A 17,089-nucleotide genomic window follows, 5' to 3' on the forward strand; every position below is an offset into this window, starting at 1 on the left:
TTAGGAACAACTAAGTTGAATCACAGACTTAACAATTTATGGCCTAAGTAACAATCTTACAATTATTAATACTTGTCACATGATAAATCTCTTGATTAAGCTTCTGTACCGTTATTTGAAGCCTATTTAATATTTGAGAGTGCGATGCTGTTTGACAGATGACGTAGCGGTTCACTATAGGCTGACACCTACCCCCTTTGTACTTGTATTTCAAGTTTTAACCCCCTCCACCAGGCGCCCGTGGCCCGCGGCCGCGGAGCTCTTCATTGGCGTTCTGTTTGTCGGAACGTTCGGTTCACTGCAAAAAATTCTTAGAAATCCTTAGATTCTTAGAATTTTTTGTAAGTACTAATTGAAAGTATTGTAAACGGTTTTACCGTTCGATTGTTAATATTACTTCAATGATTTGATGGACAGCTTGTGTTCGTCAATGTGTTTAGCAAAGCTGACACCGCATCGATTCACATCGCGAGCGCAGCGAAGCTGTCGCGTAAGTAAGCGATTCTTATTTTATTTTGTTTACAGCGAATCGAATCATTTTAAGCACGGAGCAGGTCCTTGAAAAAGTGTAAATGTGAATGGCAGTTTATAGGCCACAGTTTTATTGTCCTCCGAAAGGGAGGTTATAGCGGTTCCTATTACAGTATAGAACTGCCTAACTTAGGAATAACTAAAAAGACGTGCTCTGCGACGTCGTAGTTTATGCTAATCAACTTGTGATTTTGCATTAAGTAACCTTAGGGTAATTACAATAATAATGATCGTAAGATATATATGACCTGATATTTTCCGTGCATTTCCAGACTTTCTGGTACTGTGCTGCTGTGATACAAATTATTTTATTTTGCATTTAAATCGAAATATCACAATAAAGGCTGGATTTGGAAGTACCCCCAATTTTAGAATGCTTGAGAGCTGGGGCTAAAACGCTTAAAATAAGCTAGAATAAGAAGCCATTAAAGAAATACCATGTTTGGTATTGCCATGGGTACCATTAAACAGTAAAGTTACTCTAGTATCATGCTGGCTACCAAATTAGGGTCCTATCCGCCTTAAAGTCGACGAAGCCCCGCTATCGCGGGGCTTCTATTTCCGCTCTGAGGGACGAAAGGTAACTAACAAACCTACATCGAAAACCTCCTTTTCGATCTTTTTGTTTATATCCTTTGGAAAGTTTTTTCTTAATAATACCAACTTTGGATGCACAGTACCGTCAATATCTTTGTGAATTTTATTTTCAATTAAGGTATTTGTACGTAATAATAAATAGTGCAACTGCTAAAAGTGCCTTCTAGTTAAAGCAAGGGATTTAAAAGTGAAACTCTTGTATGTAAAACTGACATATCCCCATTCAGTTGTGTTATTGTGAATTTCGTTTAAGGAGTTTTATTATATTTATATACGTATAAAATTTTAGTTTTGACATGTATAACTGCATACAGGAGGGGCACTATTTACCCCTTTGCTATAACTATAACCCTTGTGAGAAAAGGAGGTTCGAAGTATCTTTTCATGACTTAAGAACGTAATTGAGACTGGGAGGTCGGGTGGTTACAGACCGCCGCTGCCTGCACAAGGCATAACACATATCCTGCTGCGTAAGCAGAGTTGAACAATATTGCATTATGTTAAATTAGCATACTGTAACCTTTCCCACCTGCGCAAGGTGTGGAGAAATTTACTACCATTGCGTAACTTATTGTACCTATACTACCTGTACCTATTATGGATATCCGCCATGGCCTACTACAATAACTATCCTGCTACTTAGCAGAAGGTTTATTAAAATATAAATATGTGCTGTTAAGCATACATACATAACGTACCTAATAATTCCCGCCTGCGTAAGGCGAGTGAATATTACTATTAAGCCAGCTGAAGACCTGCCGCCTGCGCAAGGTGTGCGATTTTCATTATCCTGCTACGCTAGCAGATGAAGCAAGATGGCTTCTATAAGACCAGTATACTTAATACAATGAACATGGTTCCAAACGCCAAGACCTTTCCCGCCTGCGCAAGGCGTGTGAAAATGATTAGTCACTGGGGCTAAAAGTCAGACATGGTTTTGATTCTGTTATCAGATAAAAGTATATTAAGATCATACAACATGCCTGCGCAAGGCGTGCAACATCCATTTGCCTGCTGCGCAAGCGGGTATCAATTGGTTCAAGGTATCATTAATCAAATATTGGTACTACAAAGCATTTATGATATAAGTACCTACTTAACATGTATCTTTTTCTATAAGCCAAGATTTCAACTCCCATGTAAATCTCCGACTAATTCACAATAATAATTCATAATCATTTATTTGCACATAAAAATCCTACGCAAGGCATTCGAGAAATAATTTTTTACTATCGTTTTGCTGCGAAAACACACCCCACTAAATATGAGACTGGCCCAGGAAGACCATAAAACCCTAAAAAGATAAAATAAGCCTTGACACACTCACTGCCAGCGACCCGCTAGGCGTATTCCCTTTTAGTAGGCGCTTTGCGAGACATACTGTTTTCTCGCGTTATCAACTTCGCTCGTAACGCGTAGCTCACGCTGGCACTGAATGTGTTAACTGGCTTTCCGGTGAGTAATATTAAAAATCACCATAAGTGGTTCATACTTCATACGTGGCCCATTCAGTCATGCTAATAATCTTGATAATCTAGAGTTCATGATACTGATCGTTGAATTAAAATTTTTAAATTTGTTTTGAATTGCCTTAATCAACCGGCCGCCCCGCCGCTACATAGTTCTAATGGTTTAAAGATATAAATATATTACCCTGGACTGGTTCAAGGTTCTTGGCTATTCATCATTTAACCCCATTTGGGTCAAACACAACAAAGGTTGGGAAAAATGTATCCCGCCCGTAGCAGCATAACAAGATTGCAGCAGCATAGCGTGGCTTGAACTCCGTTAACGTTGCGTTGTCTACAGGAAAGACGTGAAGGACTTAATAAAATGTCTATGACCCACAACTGGTATATAATCATAGCTCAATGCAACTAATCATCGCAGTCCAAATGAAAGAAAGCCATTTCGGTTATTAATCTAGATGAATACATCAGGCGTTAAAATATATGTCCTAGATGTCGGGACGACTTCTTGTTAATAGCCAAAAGTGCTTTTTTGGATAACGGATACAAACCCTTAAGGGTTGAGATACATACATTTACCTATTGGTTCGAATCTACTTTAAAAGACTGTGTGGTTATGATATTCAATATAAAACATTACAAATTTCCCGGGTGGAATTAAGCAGGCGTACATAGGCTACGGAGACTGCTTACCATCAGGCGGGCCGTATGCTTGTTTGCCACCGACGTAGTAAGAAAGGCAAGCAACCTCGAAGGTTATTTCTATACCAATGTTCATTAATTGGTGTCCTATGAAATTATTCCCATAAGTATTCAGTTTTTGGCAACAATAATGTACAAGACAAAGTTTCTGTATTGTATACTGTATGTTACAAAACATATATGTGAGAATCAGTGAGCTCACTGAGATAACATTAGAATTGCTTTATATCACCGTTGATACAATGTAAATGCTAGACAAGTCTGCGCCATTGGGCATGCCACAGGTTAAGTTACCTACTTAAGTATATATAGTGCTCAGATCTCGTTTAAAGTAATGTAACATTAGTTTTTCTTCAAAAACATAAAAATAGGAAGGCTACTTAATGCCAAATGATTAAATACTGATTATTTTAACGAAGGTCTTTGACCTTACTATCTAACCCGTCAGTCAATAACATATCCTTGGTAAGATAAATAGTTATGTCCATACATCTCGCGCTTCCTTGAGCTTGCACCAGGTAGTACAAGTAGGTAATCCTGAAATAAGGTACGAGTATATTTGTGAACAAAGCTGGGACTACCAGTTAGAATGGCTATTACTTATATGTGTTAAATTATGCGAATTGTAATTTATTCAAACACTTTAGCGAACGTAAATCTATCATCTACGCACAGGCCTAACCTTGGTTTATCAGGAACGCAGACATTGTAATATGTGAAATACCAGACGATACAAAGAACCAAGCGGGAGAGCACTCTCCTGGCAGAGTTTTCAAGATTAAATTGTAGCTCACTAACTGAAATTGACGAGCTTTTAGTGCCAATAATACAGATCTTGTTTAAGATTTTAATCAGTCACTTTATGTTTTTAATATGTATGAAACTAAAGGCCAAGTAAGTATATTCAGGTGAAAGCCTTAAATATACCTATACATCTTGCATGATGGTACATAATTTCAACATGATACTCGTAATAATGATACCTCCAAGAGGAAAAATCCTAGTATTATTTTTTGCTGTATTGCAGGCATTGAATTGATAAAGGTCATGTTCTTACCATACTGGCCCTAATTATTGTACATGTAATAAAATAAAACCACATTATAGGCTGGTTAAAGTATGGGCTTAGGCCCAAAAATATTTTAGAATACTCTCTGGGGTAAGACTACCATCGTAGCGAATATCAAAGAAAAATTAAAATGGTTACAGCAAATAGGATTTGTTGTGTATTATATAATATAATATAATTCAGCCTATATACGTCCCAGAGCTGGGCACAGGCCTCCTCTCATGTGCGAGAGGGCTCGGGCTATAGTCCCCACGCTAGCCCAATGCGGATTGGGGACTTGTTGTGTATTATGATTGAAAATTGGATATTCTACGAGCTTATTTACATTCTGAATGGCTATGCACTGTACACAACTACAACGGTGAGAGTGGTAACGGGTTGAACTCTTTTGGATGAGTAACATAAAGCTGTTAATAGCGCTACCAAATTAACCTACTATATCACTTACTGTCTTATTGTTATTTAAGAATGTTCAAAAGCGGGAAAATAAGGACAGCTTATGTTAATCCATGAATTAATTGGCTGAGAGCTTGATTACTTCTACAATATAATAGACAATATTGCATGTTGTGATAAGTGCACTTTTCATATGATTTACTTTGCCCTTAAGACTGTAGGATTTTTGGAAAGCAAACAAGCGAAGCTCTGAAAAATGTATATAAAAATCGTTTTTGTGAGCCTATAAGTTAAATTGTATCCTGCCTCATAAGTAAATACCAATATTTGGTAACCATATCTGGGTAAAAGACACTTTAAAGTGTCAATAATCAAGTTTATTTTCTTTTTGGCAAGGTAATATAAGGTCAAATATGAGTCAGTTTGTTAGAATGTGGACCTTGAAATCAATTGAAAGTATTGAAACACATATAATGATCGCAATGTTATTGTTGGATGGATAAAATAAAAAGTATAATTATGTTTTCATAATTTATTTTAATAAACATACAGTTTTCTATATTTATAGGTCCTATCTATAAATAACATTGTAAAGTAAAATATGTCACTGCACACTTTAAGCCTTTTCACATTCATCCATGTACCCGGATTGTTAAGTACACTTGTACTTGTTGTCTCCACCATTTTCACATATCAGTATAAATTAATCACATTGGCGTTTTCTGACCACCAGGCGATCACAGACACGTCTCAAATATTAAATAGGCTTCAAATAACGGTACAGAAGCTTAATAGCAGCGTTTTACCTTACAATAAAACGCTTATTAAGCGAAATACCTTATTTGAAGCCTATATTTTTAAATTCGCCTGTGGCTACAACACTCAGTTGCAATAAACCAAATCACTTATATAATGCCCGTCGAGGGTATTTTTAACTCACTGCGTTTTCTCCTACCATGCAGGTTGCAATAAGCAACATCTATAGTCTATACATACAAGTCAACTGGTATGTCTCTTCATATTGAAAACGAAATAATATCAAATGCAATCCTTTTTCGAATGTGGTATATTGCAACTTCGTTTTATTTATATTTTGAGACCCAATGAAGAGCTCCGCGGCCGCGGGCCACGGGCGCCTGGTGGAGGGGGTTAAAACTTGAAATACAAGTACAAAGGGGGTAGGTGTCAGCCTATAGTGAACCGCTACGTCATCTGTCAAACAGCATCGCACTCTCAAATATTAAATAGGCTTCAAATAAGGTATTTCGCTTAATAAGCGTTTTATTGTAAGGTAAAACGCTGCTATTAAAATTAAAAGAATTAGCAAAGAAAATACTTGTGTTATAAGCAATTTTGTGATGGTAATACTTTCATTTAAATTATAGTTATATCAAATCTTAGTGGTCAGAATCAACAACCCATTAATCAACACGGCCACTGACGTTTCCAGCTTGAAACTTATTTCCTGTTAGCATAAAACTCCTCCATAGACTTCAATTCTTCCACATTGTAACTTATAATTTTTTCATGTCCCTGATAATGGAACCTGCCGTAGAAAAGCTTGCCCTTCAACATGTATGGGTACCATATTTCATCGTCAAGCCACATATCCTTATATGGGATTTCATCATTATTGAACCATTTAGGTAGCATTTCTTCTGTTTCCGTAGGCGTACCTTCGTAAACCGTAGTACTAAATACTCTCACGTCCATCATTGTCGATTCACCTTCAAATGTGAATTCTAGGTGCCCAATATTTTTCATATCGCTCTTTTTAACAATAAGACAACATTCTTCTTTCAACTCTCGCACAGCTGCGTCAACTATTGTTTCATTGGGCTCGACTTTACCGCCAAAACCGTTCCACTTGTTTACGCCGAAACCACGTTTCTTCAAGCCTAATAGTACTTGGGTATCGTTGCGTACGAAAACTATAGTGAATAGTTTCTTGAGAAGCATTTTTAAAGCAAATTTTATGTTATTTTAATTAATAATTTTAAGAAAACGATTGTACCGGCTTTTTGCTTCCAACAGCACGTAACTTTATTTTGACACTTGACGTTTCGTCGAATTTAAAAATAGTTGTTCAGAAACTTTAATTATTAGTTATAATTTTCATAATAAAAAAAATCTCATAAAAATGAGTTTAATTACCAGTTCATTCTCATACCTACAACTATTGATTGTGACAAATTTAGATACTTGCTACATGTTTTAACAAAATATTAAGAAAACGTTTTTGCTTCATTTATATAATGGTCATGTCATTAAAAAGAAAAAATCCTAGGTTTCTGAACAAGCTTTAATGCAATCGCATCGTATGTACGTGGATACGGGGGGTTCCCAGAAAATTCGTTATGGCGCTTTACATTCGCGTGCGAGTGGCGAGCTGAGCCGCGAGTCGAGCCCACCGTTTACAAACGCGTTTTTTGGGCAGGTGTGTAAAAGGAGCTCGCGGGAGACGCGCGCTTTCTGTTTACATTCGCGTTCGGCTTTTCATTCGGTTACAAATCTTATACCGTGCCGCTTGTGTTCAAAATTGATTAGCTCGACGAGCTTAGGGGTTGTGGCGGAGACGCGAGACGAGCCACGAGGCGCAAATGTAACCGTGATCAGAGCATGCAAGAAAAATGCTAGTTCGGCAGTTTTGACTTTGAGTTATGTTCGAATGTAACATTGCCAGACGTTTCTGTTGGGGGAAATAAGTGCCAGGTGATGTCTAACGTTATTCAGTCATCATCTTCGTTTTTCCCACAATACTAACGCGTAACTATTGATGTTCATTTTAATGATAAAATATAGGACCAACCCGCTATGAGACAACTTTGGAGCTTTGTAGCTTGAACTTGGTAGCTTTCCTCGCACTTCTGACTTTCCTTTTTTCCTAGCAGAAAAGTTTTGCTGGCCTGTTATTTTTGAACTCCACCGTTTCACAATCAGCCGTAGCCGGCATCGAAATTAAGGTAGGACATACTTAGGCAGCAAATACTCTTATAGGTGAACTGCATTTCAGCTACTACTAACCCTTTAACGGGCAAAACTGAATAAAATCGTCTCCAATCTATAGTTACTAAAAATTCTGTACAAAAAAAAAAACAAAAAGATGATGTTAAAGGTGGTCTTTTTTGAGACCACTGGCCCTATAAAGGGCTAGCAGGTAGTTGAAGCGAAGTTGACTTATAATCATAAAGGTAAAATAAAACATCACTTTACAATATGATTATAATTTATTCATAAATAGTTTACAAAGACATTATCGTACAAATATTAATCCAGGATCAGCATTCTGCGTACACCAATAAACATATTTTGTTCATTATAAAAAAAACACGCTCCCAAGTAAGTACAGAGATTATCTGAGTAAACGTCGATCGTTTATATACAATGCACCGGTTATATAAATGTATAAAACACCCCATGAAGCGTGGAATGGACGATTATATTGGAAGCGGCATTCGCCTTACTCTATACTTAACCTAACTTACTTATCGTTATTTTACTTTATTAGTTAGCCAGACGCGCTTGCGCTGGGCTGGATTTAGGGCCTACCGACTAAAGAAATATTGGATAATACCCAAAACGTATAAGGTTACAATGCTGGCAACATTTCGATCGCACCAGCTGTGGTGTTTCAAATGTATCGGTTCTGAGTAGACCCGGAGCGCACAGCGCGCGCGGTCGGTATTGCGTGAGCCCTCAACTTAAATTAGGTCAGAGTTCCACTGCTGTAGGCTTCAGTCTCATGATCCTACGCCAATACGTAAACCGTATAAACCACCGACTAGACACTACCTATAAATCTCGAAAATATACGTCCCAAATATAATTCTAATAATAAATAATCGAAGCCGAGATGGTCAAGGGTAAAATATCTTAAGCAAGCGTAGACAGATCTAAATGATGTTAAAATAATTACGATTATAGTGAAGCGAACGATCACACCCGCGACGCGGAGAGAACCTTAATCATACTAAATGCAAAAACGAGCGCCGCTGCAGTTGAATCCTTTTTTTTCTTTTTTTTTCGCCGAAATGTATAACGACAATGAGTGAACATTGAGCAACATTCCCGTTTTTACTATTTTCTTTACCAAACTATTGGCAGTTTGATTCTCCATGGAACCAGCTGTTTGGGTCGTTCGGAGGCCGCCATCTTGTTAAAACAAAATGGCCGCTGGGTTTTCAAAATGGCGTCAACTGAGCGGTCACACACGATTGTTCACGATGCGCGGGAATTGGAACTCGATAGTCAAATGTTTAGTCTCGTATGCTATGGAAGATTACGTGAACTGGTTTGTAATTTACGGTTTATTTCTAAGGAGATTCATTTGAGCGAACCACTTAACTAACACCGTAGAAATTCTATAAAAAACTTACTACTACAGTGAACATGGACATTTATCCACGTCTAAAAGACCCTAGAAACAGTCTTTGATACTGTTGTTGTCGTAGTCAAAATTGTAAACAAATTACATAGTGTAGTTCTAAAAAACTTTGTCTAAACATTGGTCACGCTCTTACCAATATTTTAACAAGATTTTTAGGAGGTCAAAATATGTATTTCAATACAGGGTCTTGATCGCATCAGCAAAGTATGCTGTGAGTATCCAACGCTGGTTCGTCCAAAGGAATCTCTTGTTGACGACGTATCTAATACTCCCAGTGCGTGGCCGTGCTGAGGTCGGTGCCTGCAAATAAAACATTTCAATTATAAAATTGGTAAACGATGAAATAGAGAACAAAATAGTGTTGGCAAAGTTTACTTTTATATTTGTAATCAAACAAAAAAGGGATAATAAGATGATTAATTTGGTGCAAAATATTGTGAATGGGCGTATTTTTAGAAATTTAACCCCTCGAATCTCGAGGACGATCGAAAAGCTAAGCTAAGTCGCGATATTGCACACGCGATTTCATACAAAATGTTTGAGACCCTGAGGCGAGGCGGGTGGGTTCCCGCAGCTCGAGGTGGGAGCCTCGAGTGCCAATAGCAACTTTAACACTAATGATATAAGGGTGATATTTACCCGCCAGGCGGAAGTTGCCGTTCTTGACGGCGGCGAGGTACTCGCGGCCGGCGGCGGCGCGGATGGCGAGGCGGGTGGGTTCCCGCAGCTCGAGGTGGAAGCCTTGCGGGGAATCAGAGTCCATGGTTACTGATTCGCCGTCCGCGTGCCAGTATTTGCCGTTTGATCCTGGGAATAAAGGTAATCTTATTAATTTTGAATTCGTGTATGTCGTTGACTATCCGTTCTGCCTCAGCGAGTTCCATTAGTGGACGCGTCTAGTATCCTACAGCAGTACAGGCTTTCCAGATGTTTGGACTTCATATTTCTACTGCAGTACTCATGATCGCAAAATGTTTCCACCTTTCTAACGATATTATAATATTTACGTAACATCCTATTAGTCCGAAGGTAGGTATAATTTCTATTGCCTACCTGTGTAATGCAGTTAAGAAGCCAATCCCGACAGTTATGAATCGACCCTTACATTTACGAAGCTATGTAAGAGTTTACCCCATAGTGTTAGTGTCTTATAATATATAAGGGTCAATTTAATAACTGTCAGAATTGACTTCTTAGCTGCGTTACACTTTTTAATTTTATTTGTGTGGGACATTAACAGCATATCCCGCAGCCCGAGTTCTGGCGTTAAAATATGACGGGTTAAATCTTTTACAAGTCGAAATATGTGTAACATATGGAAGAAGTTGGATAGCTAGGCCTAACAAGATGGCCGTCGTATCAAAGAGATAAATAACTCACCCTTGAAGTAGACGGCGCCCTTGGGCCCGCGCACGACCTGTATGGTCTCGTAGTTGGCCTTGTTGCACTCGAGTCGCACGCCCTTCGGCCCCACGAAGCCCTGCTCGCACTTCAGCACCAGAATAGGCCTGTGAAATTTTAAGAGGAATTTGAATTATCATGTTTCACAAACATCTTTAATATAAATGTATACGAACAGTCGATGTATAATGATACACCTACTGTTCGTTATGATTATGATCACCAGAATACGAACGAGATCGTTATTAAGCGCCCGCAGAACGAGTAACCCTGCGGGGAAATTAGCCTCACCCGAGGTATTGCGGCTGCGTGAGCATTTGCTTTAGGTTAGGCTCGTCTACATAAACCAAACTGCTTTGCGCTGCGATTTCATTGCGAGGCGGACCGGCATCGTCAATCATCGATGGATCAAATCAAGTTAAGCAAGATGTAGAAAATATCAATGAGGCATTAATTGAGTGAAATGAGACGGGGCCAAATGGGAATGATTCATATGACCCCAACCGAGGACAAATGGGAATTACAACATTACACCAGATAAGCTTTAGTATATCTCAGAAATGAGCTACGGTTCTACCTCTTGTACCTATAGGGAGTCGCTAAGAAACTACTGCATACTAGATAATTTACCTGCCCTGTAACTGACCTGTTGATGAGATAGAAGTAGTATTTGCAGTTGTCGTCGATGGTGTCCGCGTTGGCGTAGAGGTGTCCGGAGCGCTTGGTCATGAGGTACTTGCCGTTGTTGGCGCGGAACGCCACGGCGCCGTCGCCCTGCCAGTCCAGCTCGAACAGGGCGTTCGACGACCTGGAATGTTACAGTTTAACTTTAATCGAGGATGCATTACGAAAAAGCCATTTGTAGCGCGATATTATCACAAATAGAAACGGTCGCGCCTACGCGACAGTTAACTGGTAAAAACTCACATAGGTACTTAATACACAGTTTAAGTTTACAGTGAAAATAATGAACATGGACCTCCTTGGAACACAACTCATAGTATGTCAATCGTTTTAGCAATGAAGAGCACCACCCACACTACCTGTCACTCGTCATGTAACAATATGTATGGACTTACTTGTTATCAGAGGCAGCCTGGATACCGCCGCCGGTCTCGAGCGTCCAGTAGCGGTCCTGCATGGTGCGGATGTACCAGCGCTTCGTGGCCCAGTTGAATTCCAGCTGGAAGGTCTCGTGAGACGAGATCTCGTCTTGGTTCGCTGTTACGTCCACACCTGGAAAGATGGGAACACTTATTAGAAAAGGCAAATTATTTCAAAAGTTAGATACTTTGAAGTATTTATCTAGTATCATATTATGTCAAATTAGCAAGCGGTATTTCAATATTAGAGATAGAAAATTTCTGCAAATTCTTCCGATAATCTATTGAAATATAAATAGGACCAACAATTAAACAGTATTTGCCTAACACCGTCAGAGGTCCCAAAACTACCATTACCATTCCAGAAGACCGTAATAGAGTCAAACGAAGATAAGTTGGCAGCAATTTTGATAGCCTAGATAGTGCAAGTATTATTCTAAACCTCAAACAGTATGAAATTATGACGTTTACTTAACACTTGTACTGGCTGGGCTATCAAAATGGCTGCCAACTTAGCTTGGTAGTGACTTTATATTGCTAAAATTGTAGAGTTAATCTTTTTTTTGCATCCTTTTTACAATAGCCTAACATAGTTATTAAGTATTACTAACCATAATATGGAACCTAATGTATTCTGAAATAAATGATTTTTATTTTTATTTTATTTATTTTATTATAGTTCGTTTACCGGCAGGTATATTCGTGACATTTATAAAAGCCATTCCATCAATTTCATCATACATCTCATCTTGTCAAGCATCTCAACTCTCGATGTGACAATGACCTTCCGTTACAAACATGTAACACGTGTGTGTATGGTTTGTTTTAGACGTCATCGTCGAACGAGATGCACGGACCGCAAGCACCGGACCGAGTAACGGAGCTAATCGACTGTAGGATTGATTCAATAGGTAGATACTTATCGACTTCACGATAAGCAGTTAATCATGCCATTAGCTTATCCTCTAAAGATAGTAATAATACGAGCTGTTTAATTAGGTAAATGAGCTTATTTGTATACTTAAACACTCCAGTTGAAAGTTGTATGGTACAGTTGCCATCAGATACATCGGAGTAGCCAAGGTAATCAAAATATCTGAACATGCACTTTAAAAGGGGCTAACGCAAAATTTTAGGTTTTATATTGAAAAAAAGGTTAAAGTGGGTTCGATAGAAAAAATCAAGAAACCATCCATGTCTAAATTTCATTTGATTTCAGTTGTATATCATTATCCTACATACCATTAGCAGTGAAATTTCATTATAAAATAACTAGTGATATAAACGAAGGATTTGAGGAGATAAATTTCATACTGAAGTAGTTATATTTTCAGAGTAATTCCGTCGCAAGTTTCTCGCGGCGTACCATACTCATATCTTCCTCTTGATTCCCTGGCTTTTATGTCATCTCCTAACCTAACGTCTACTCACAAAAACAAAGTTAACAAGGCTTTGTTTCAATATTTGTGAACACTGGCCATTCCGATATACCTGATAGCGACTGTGCTAAAACCAATTAATCTATATGAATATTGTGTTATGTGTTCTGCAGCTCTTTACGTTCTTGTTAAGATTATTTTCTACTTATTTAATACCTACTTAGGTTTTAGAATCAACGACGTTGTGCTTTGTTTTATTCCCACGATGAAATCTGAGGGGGAAACTAATAGTAATAATGACGGGGGTATATCTCAAAAGTATCTACTTTCTAAAAGCCCAGTAAATTGTGTTGAAAATAGTAAACCGCGTCGTGCAGACTGTTGCCATATCGGTGAGTTTGCAGTTTTGCATTGGCGAGGTCGAATGGCATTGCACGTAGGGTTGAACATATCTACTGCAGATAAAAAAAGCAAAGTCGTTTCTTTATCATATTAAAATTTTCTGATTCTGATCTGACGTTAGGGTTCAATGGATGCCGGAATTGCCGGACCCTATGAACGACTATAATCAATAGTACCTGGGCGACCGAGCTTTGCTCGGTTATAACTATTTATTGTAATATGGTGGTGTATAGGTGATAATCTTAACTAATTTTTTTTACTAAATTAAACTTGTCTAAAACAATAAAAATTAAAAAAAATATATAAACTTGAACATATAAAAAAAAACAAAAGTTAGTCACCGGGCGAGATTCGAACCCGTAACACTCGTTTAGCAGTCCGCGTCTTAACCCGCTGGACCAGACGGACAGTGGCCGGCAACACGAAATTAGCGACCATATTCTGCGTGGAAAGAAAAACGCATGAAAACTCGAAAACACGCGTTTTCCCAAACATAAGACTAATCTAGATCGATTGTTTACCCCCAAAAACCCCCATATACTCAATTTCAGCAAAATCGTTAGAGCCGTTTCCGAGATCCCGGAAATATATATATATATATACAAGAATTGCTCGTTTAAAGGTATAAGATATTTTTTTTTTATGCGTATCTACTACCATCTAACAATCAAACAAAAGCGGCACTATATAGGCCTTATTGAGGGTCACTTTAACGACTGCTGTCACAGACAACAAGTAAGATCATCCAGCTTTCGCCTCTTTCAAAGCACTTTGATAGTTGTCTAGTTGTACAGTCAGCATCAATAGTAGCGGATGAAACAACGCGCCAAAAGTATCTGATATTCCGGATAACTTTTCCAAATATATATAAATCCCTAAAATTTACATTCAAAAGTATATCTTTTACAGTCTTAATTGTTCTACATATATAACAACCACATTTTGTTAAGCTGTTTCAGAATGGTAGATACTTTTGAAACCTTGTTTGATCCGCTACTTTTGATGCTGACTGTACAACATAACATTACTTTGCAGTTACATTAGCGATTCAGATTTGAATGTTTCTGGTTTTATTTTAGCAGTGACAGCCCTAATGCGCATCGCTTGATCGGGCGTCGCCCGCGCAGCACCGCGCTCGATAAGACGCTTTATGCGTTACAACGAAAGACATTATCGTTAAAGCTTTACTGGTAATAGTGGTAATCAATTCAACGACTGCCTTGTACTGGATCGCTAAGTATGAGTCGATAACGTTGAGTTAAACTGTACAGATTTTATAGTTTGTTCAGTTATAGTATGTATATCAAATATGTATAAAATTTGACCGCTCGCAGAAGTAATGTGCAGTTTATATGGGGTCGGTAAATGCAAGTTTTAATTTGTAAAATACTAAATTTAATCAAAATGGAAACTTCCCAGTCCCAATGATTGTCTCAAAAGCCTATCTAGTTGCCTGCTGTGTACATTCTATGCTATGCAGCAAAGTCCGTTAGTGATATCAGGCGCCAATGACCGAGCAGTAATTAACTGAGCTTTTATCACTTCACTTGCTTTGCTTCATTAGATAGAGTTCATAATCATTACTTACTTTAGACGATCACGTCCATAACTCAAAGAGGTTAAAAAATGTATCTAGGGTAACCTATCTATGTTCCGAAGTATTTTTCTCTGGTATATCGAGTGCCGAATTTTCATTTTTACGACTGCATTTTTAAATCATTTAATGTCTATACTTTTAACACATATGTACAGTATCTACTGTAGGGTAGGTGAGATTTGTGATCGTGACCCTTCTGAAAATTCAGCAGTTTTGAAAAATACGGGTTCGCAATTTTTACAAACAAAATTTGAGTATCATCGAATTACTCCTACATTCGGAATTATGCTCAGAACCTTATTTACTTAGTTCCCGATAGCATATACGTTTTTCGTAAAAATTTCGATTTTAGTACCTGAGGAAGAACTAATTACCAAAATTTAATATGGCTCAATTACGTATGATATAATGAATGAACGATATAGATCGACTCGCGCGCAGGCATCCGTGAGAGAAACGCGGGAAAGCGCGCACAATGCGCTGCGCGGTTTTTGCGCAGTCGCGATCTCGCGACGTGTTGCTATGGCAAGATACTGGCATTCATCATCATTATTTAAGCCCTAAATTAGACCGCATTAGGTCGGCATCCTCATGGGATATTTGCGATGCATCGCCGAAGATTAGTCTGCAAACGCAACAAATATAGGTAATTATCGATTGCGATGAGTAGAAAGATTGAGTGAAAGAGTGGTTGTTACTTAGCTGTTGCTGAGAGAGCTTCAGCCATAGGCCTTCATCATAGCCATCCATAAATATGAACGACGGAAGGTTATTTTTAACCGAGCGTTAGCGAAGGTCTGCGTTTCAGCTTGCCCAACAATGCTTTCGTATGTCCGGATGTGCTCTTCTACAGGTCGCAATTCTCAACCCTATTCCCGTGAAATTTTGGGACCAGATTCGATGTTTTTTTTGTCGATTACTTTTATGGTAATTTTTCAAAATAGCAGAACTAACATTTATTTAGTTTTAAGTTATGCTCGCGAGGTCTACAGCTCACAGACCCACTAATTTATATAGGTATAATACCGATTAAACAGATTTAATAAACAAACCAACATCGAAATAAAGCTTATCTCGTTCTGTTGTATGACGGTGCGGTCTTTATTAAATCGAAATAGCTCAAAGTAGAAACTTGATCGACTTTGGACTTTATTTAATACTTAAAAAAGTAGAGTAAATTTTGAAGTGGTGTAAGTATTGTATTTATCCATAAAATTAGCCCATTTACTTGTCTATTCCTTAAGTTAGCCTAGCGTGAATTAAATAGGGTTTATCTGCTGGATCGTGGAGTGTGACATGTCAATTTCATCAAAAACTATGTTACTGGCTGCTGTGATTTTGAAACATCTCTTCGGCATTTTCCTACGAAATGACCAAAAAAAAAGTAGATGCTGATAAAGATCCTATTTTCCATATGTGGCTGGTTGTAAAATTAGCAAGAGAAGGCAATGGAAAGCTAATTAGTAAGCAGTTTGGTACAAAGAAGAGCCGCTCCGAGCCGGCAATAAACGAAATGTGATCGTTAACATTTTACTTGCATACCGCGGTTCGTAATCCCTGGCCAACACTTGCTAGTTTGTTTACAATAATGAAGTTTAATAAACCGTGTGGTGAACTGTGGTGTTTCGTGACGTGAGAAATTTAGATCTCATTCTACCTTCTACCTATACCTTTGTAAAAGGAAGCGTGCTGTGAGTTAATTATGACACTTTGATACAAAAACCAAAACCACAATATGACTTTTAAGAGGGCCCTCGAATGCGAATTTTGCTCTCGTCTTCAAAAGAAAATCGAACATTTATTGCGGTGTCTATGGCAAAACTCGCTTCAGAATTAAAATCAGTTTTAAGGAACTACAACTCTAGTATATCTAGATAAACTAACTCTCCCGGATCGTGACTAGGTACACATCAGGAAGGGCAACGCGGCCACTCGACTGTAGTATTTCCATTTACAGGAATACCTGTTTGATTATATATTTATCTACTAGACCTACCTAATCATAAAATCTTTATTTGTACGAACACGGTTTAAAGGCCTACCTTAGATTTCCCAG

At 38.2% G+C, this 17,089-nt stretch overlaps 2 protein-coding genes across 2 annotated transcripts in view; both read right to left on the reverse strand.

Annotated features, from left to right (window-relative positions):
• Window positions 1–5,941: 5,941 nt before the first annotated feature.
• LOC133522038 (oxidized purine nucleoside triphosphate hydrolase-like) lies at window positions 5,942–7,827 on the reverse strand. The gene has a single exon (XM_061857213.1). The coding sequence runs from the start codon at window positions 6,721–6,723 to the stop codon at window positions 6,223–6,225; it is 501 nt and encodes a 166-aa protein (XP_061713197.1). The 5' UTR covers window positions 6,724–7,827; the 3' UTR covers window positions 5,942–6,222.
• Window positions 7,828–7,972: 145 nt separating this feature from the next.
• Window positions 7,973–17,089, reverse strand: part of LOC133522037 (protein singed) — a 60,635-nt gene continuing 51,518 nt past the window's right edge. Inside the window, exons 7-11 of the mRNA XM_061857212.1 lie at window positions 11,632–11,788; window positions 11,199–11,360; window positions 10,532–10,659; window positions 9,791–9,958; window positions 7,973–9,451 (exon numbers count right to left, since the gene is read on the reverse strand). Coding sequence (XP_061713196.1) covers window positions 9,414–9,451; window positions 9,791–9,958; window positions 10,532–10,659; window positions 11,199–11,360; window positions 11,632–11,788 — 653 coding nt within the window. The 3' untranslated portion in view covers window positions 7,973–9,413. The remainder of the gene's footprint in view (window positions 9,452–9,790; window positions 9,959–10,531; window positions 10,660–11,198; window positions 11,361–11,631; window positions 11,789–17,089) is intronic.

Source organism: Cydia pomonella, chromosome 10 (genome assembly GCF_033807575.1).
Source record: "Cydia pomonella isolate Wapato2018A chromosome 10, ilCydPomo1, whole genome shotgun sequence".
Classification (NCBI taxonomy): domain Eukaryota; kingdom Metazoa; phylum Arthropoda; class Insecta; order Lepidoptera; family Tortricidae; genus Cydia; species Cydia pomonella.

Excerpts from the sequence above, each read along its gene's own strand:
- LOC133522038 (XM_061857213.1), bottom strand. The coding sequence starts at position 6,723 with ATGCTTCTCAAGAAACTATTCACTATAGTTTTCGTACGCAACGATACC.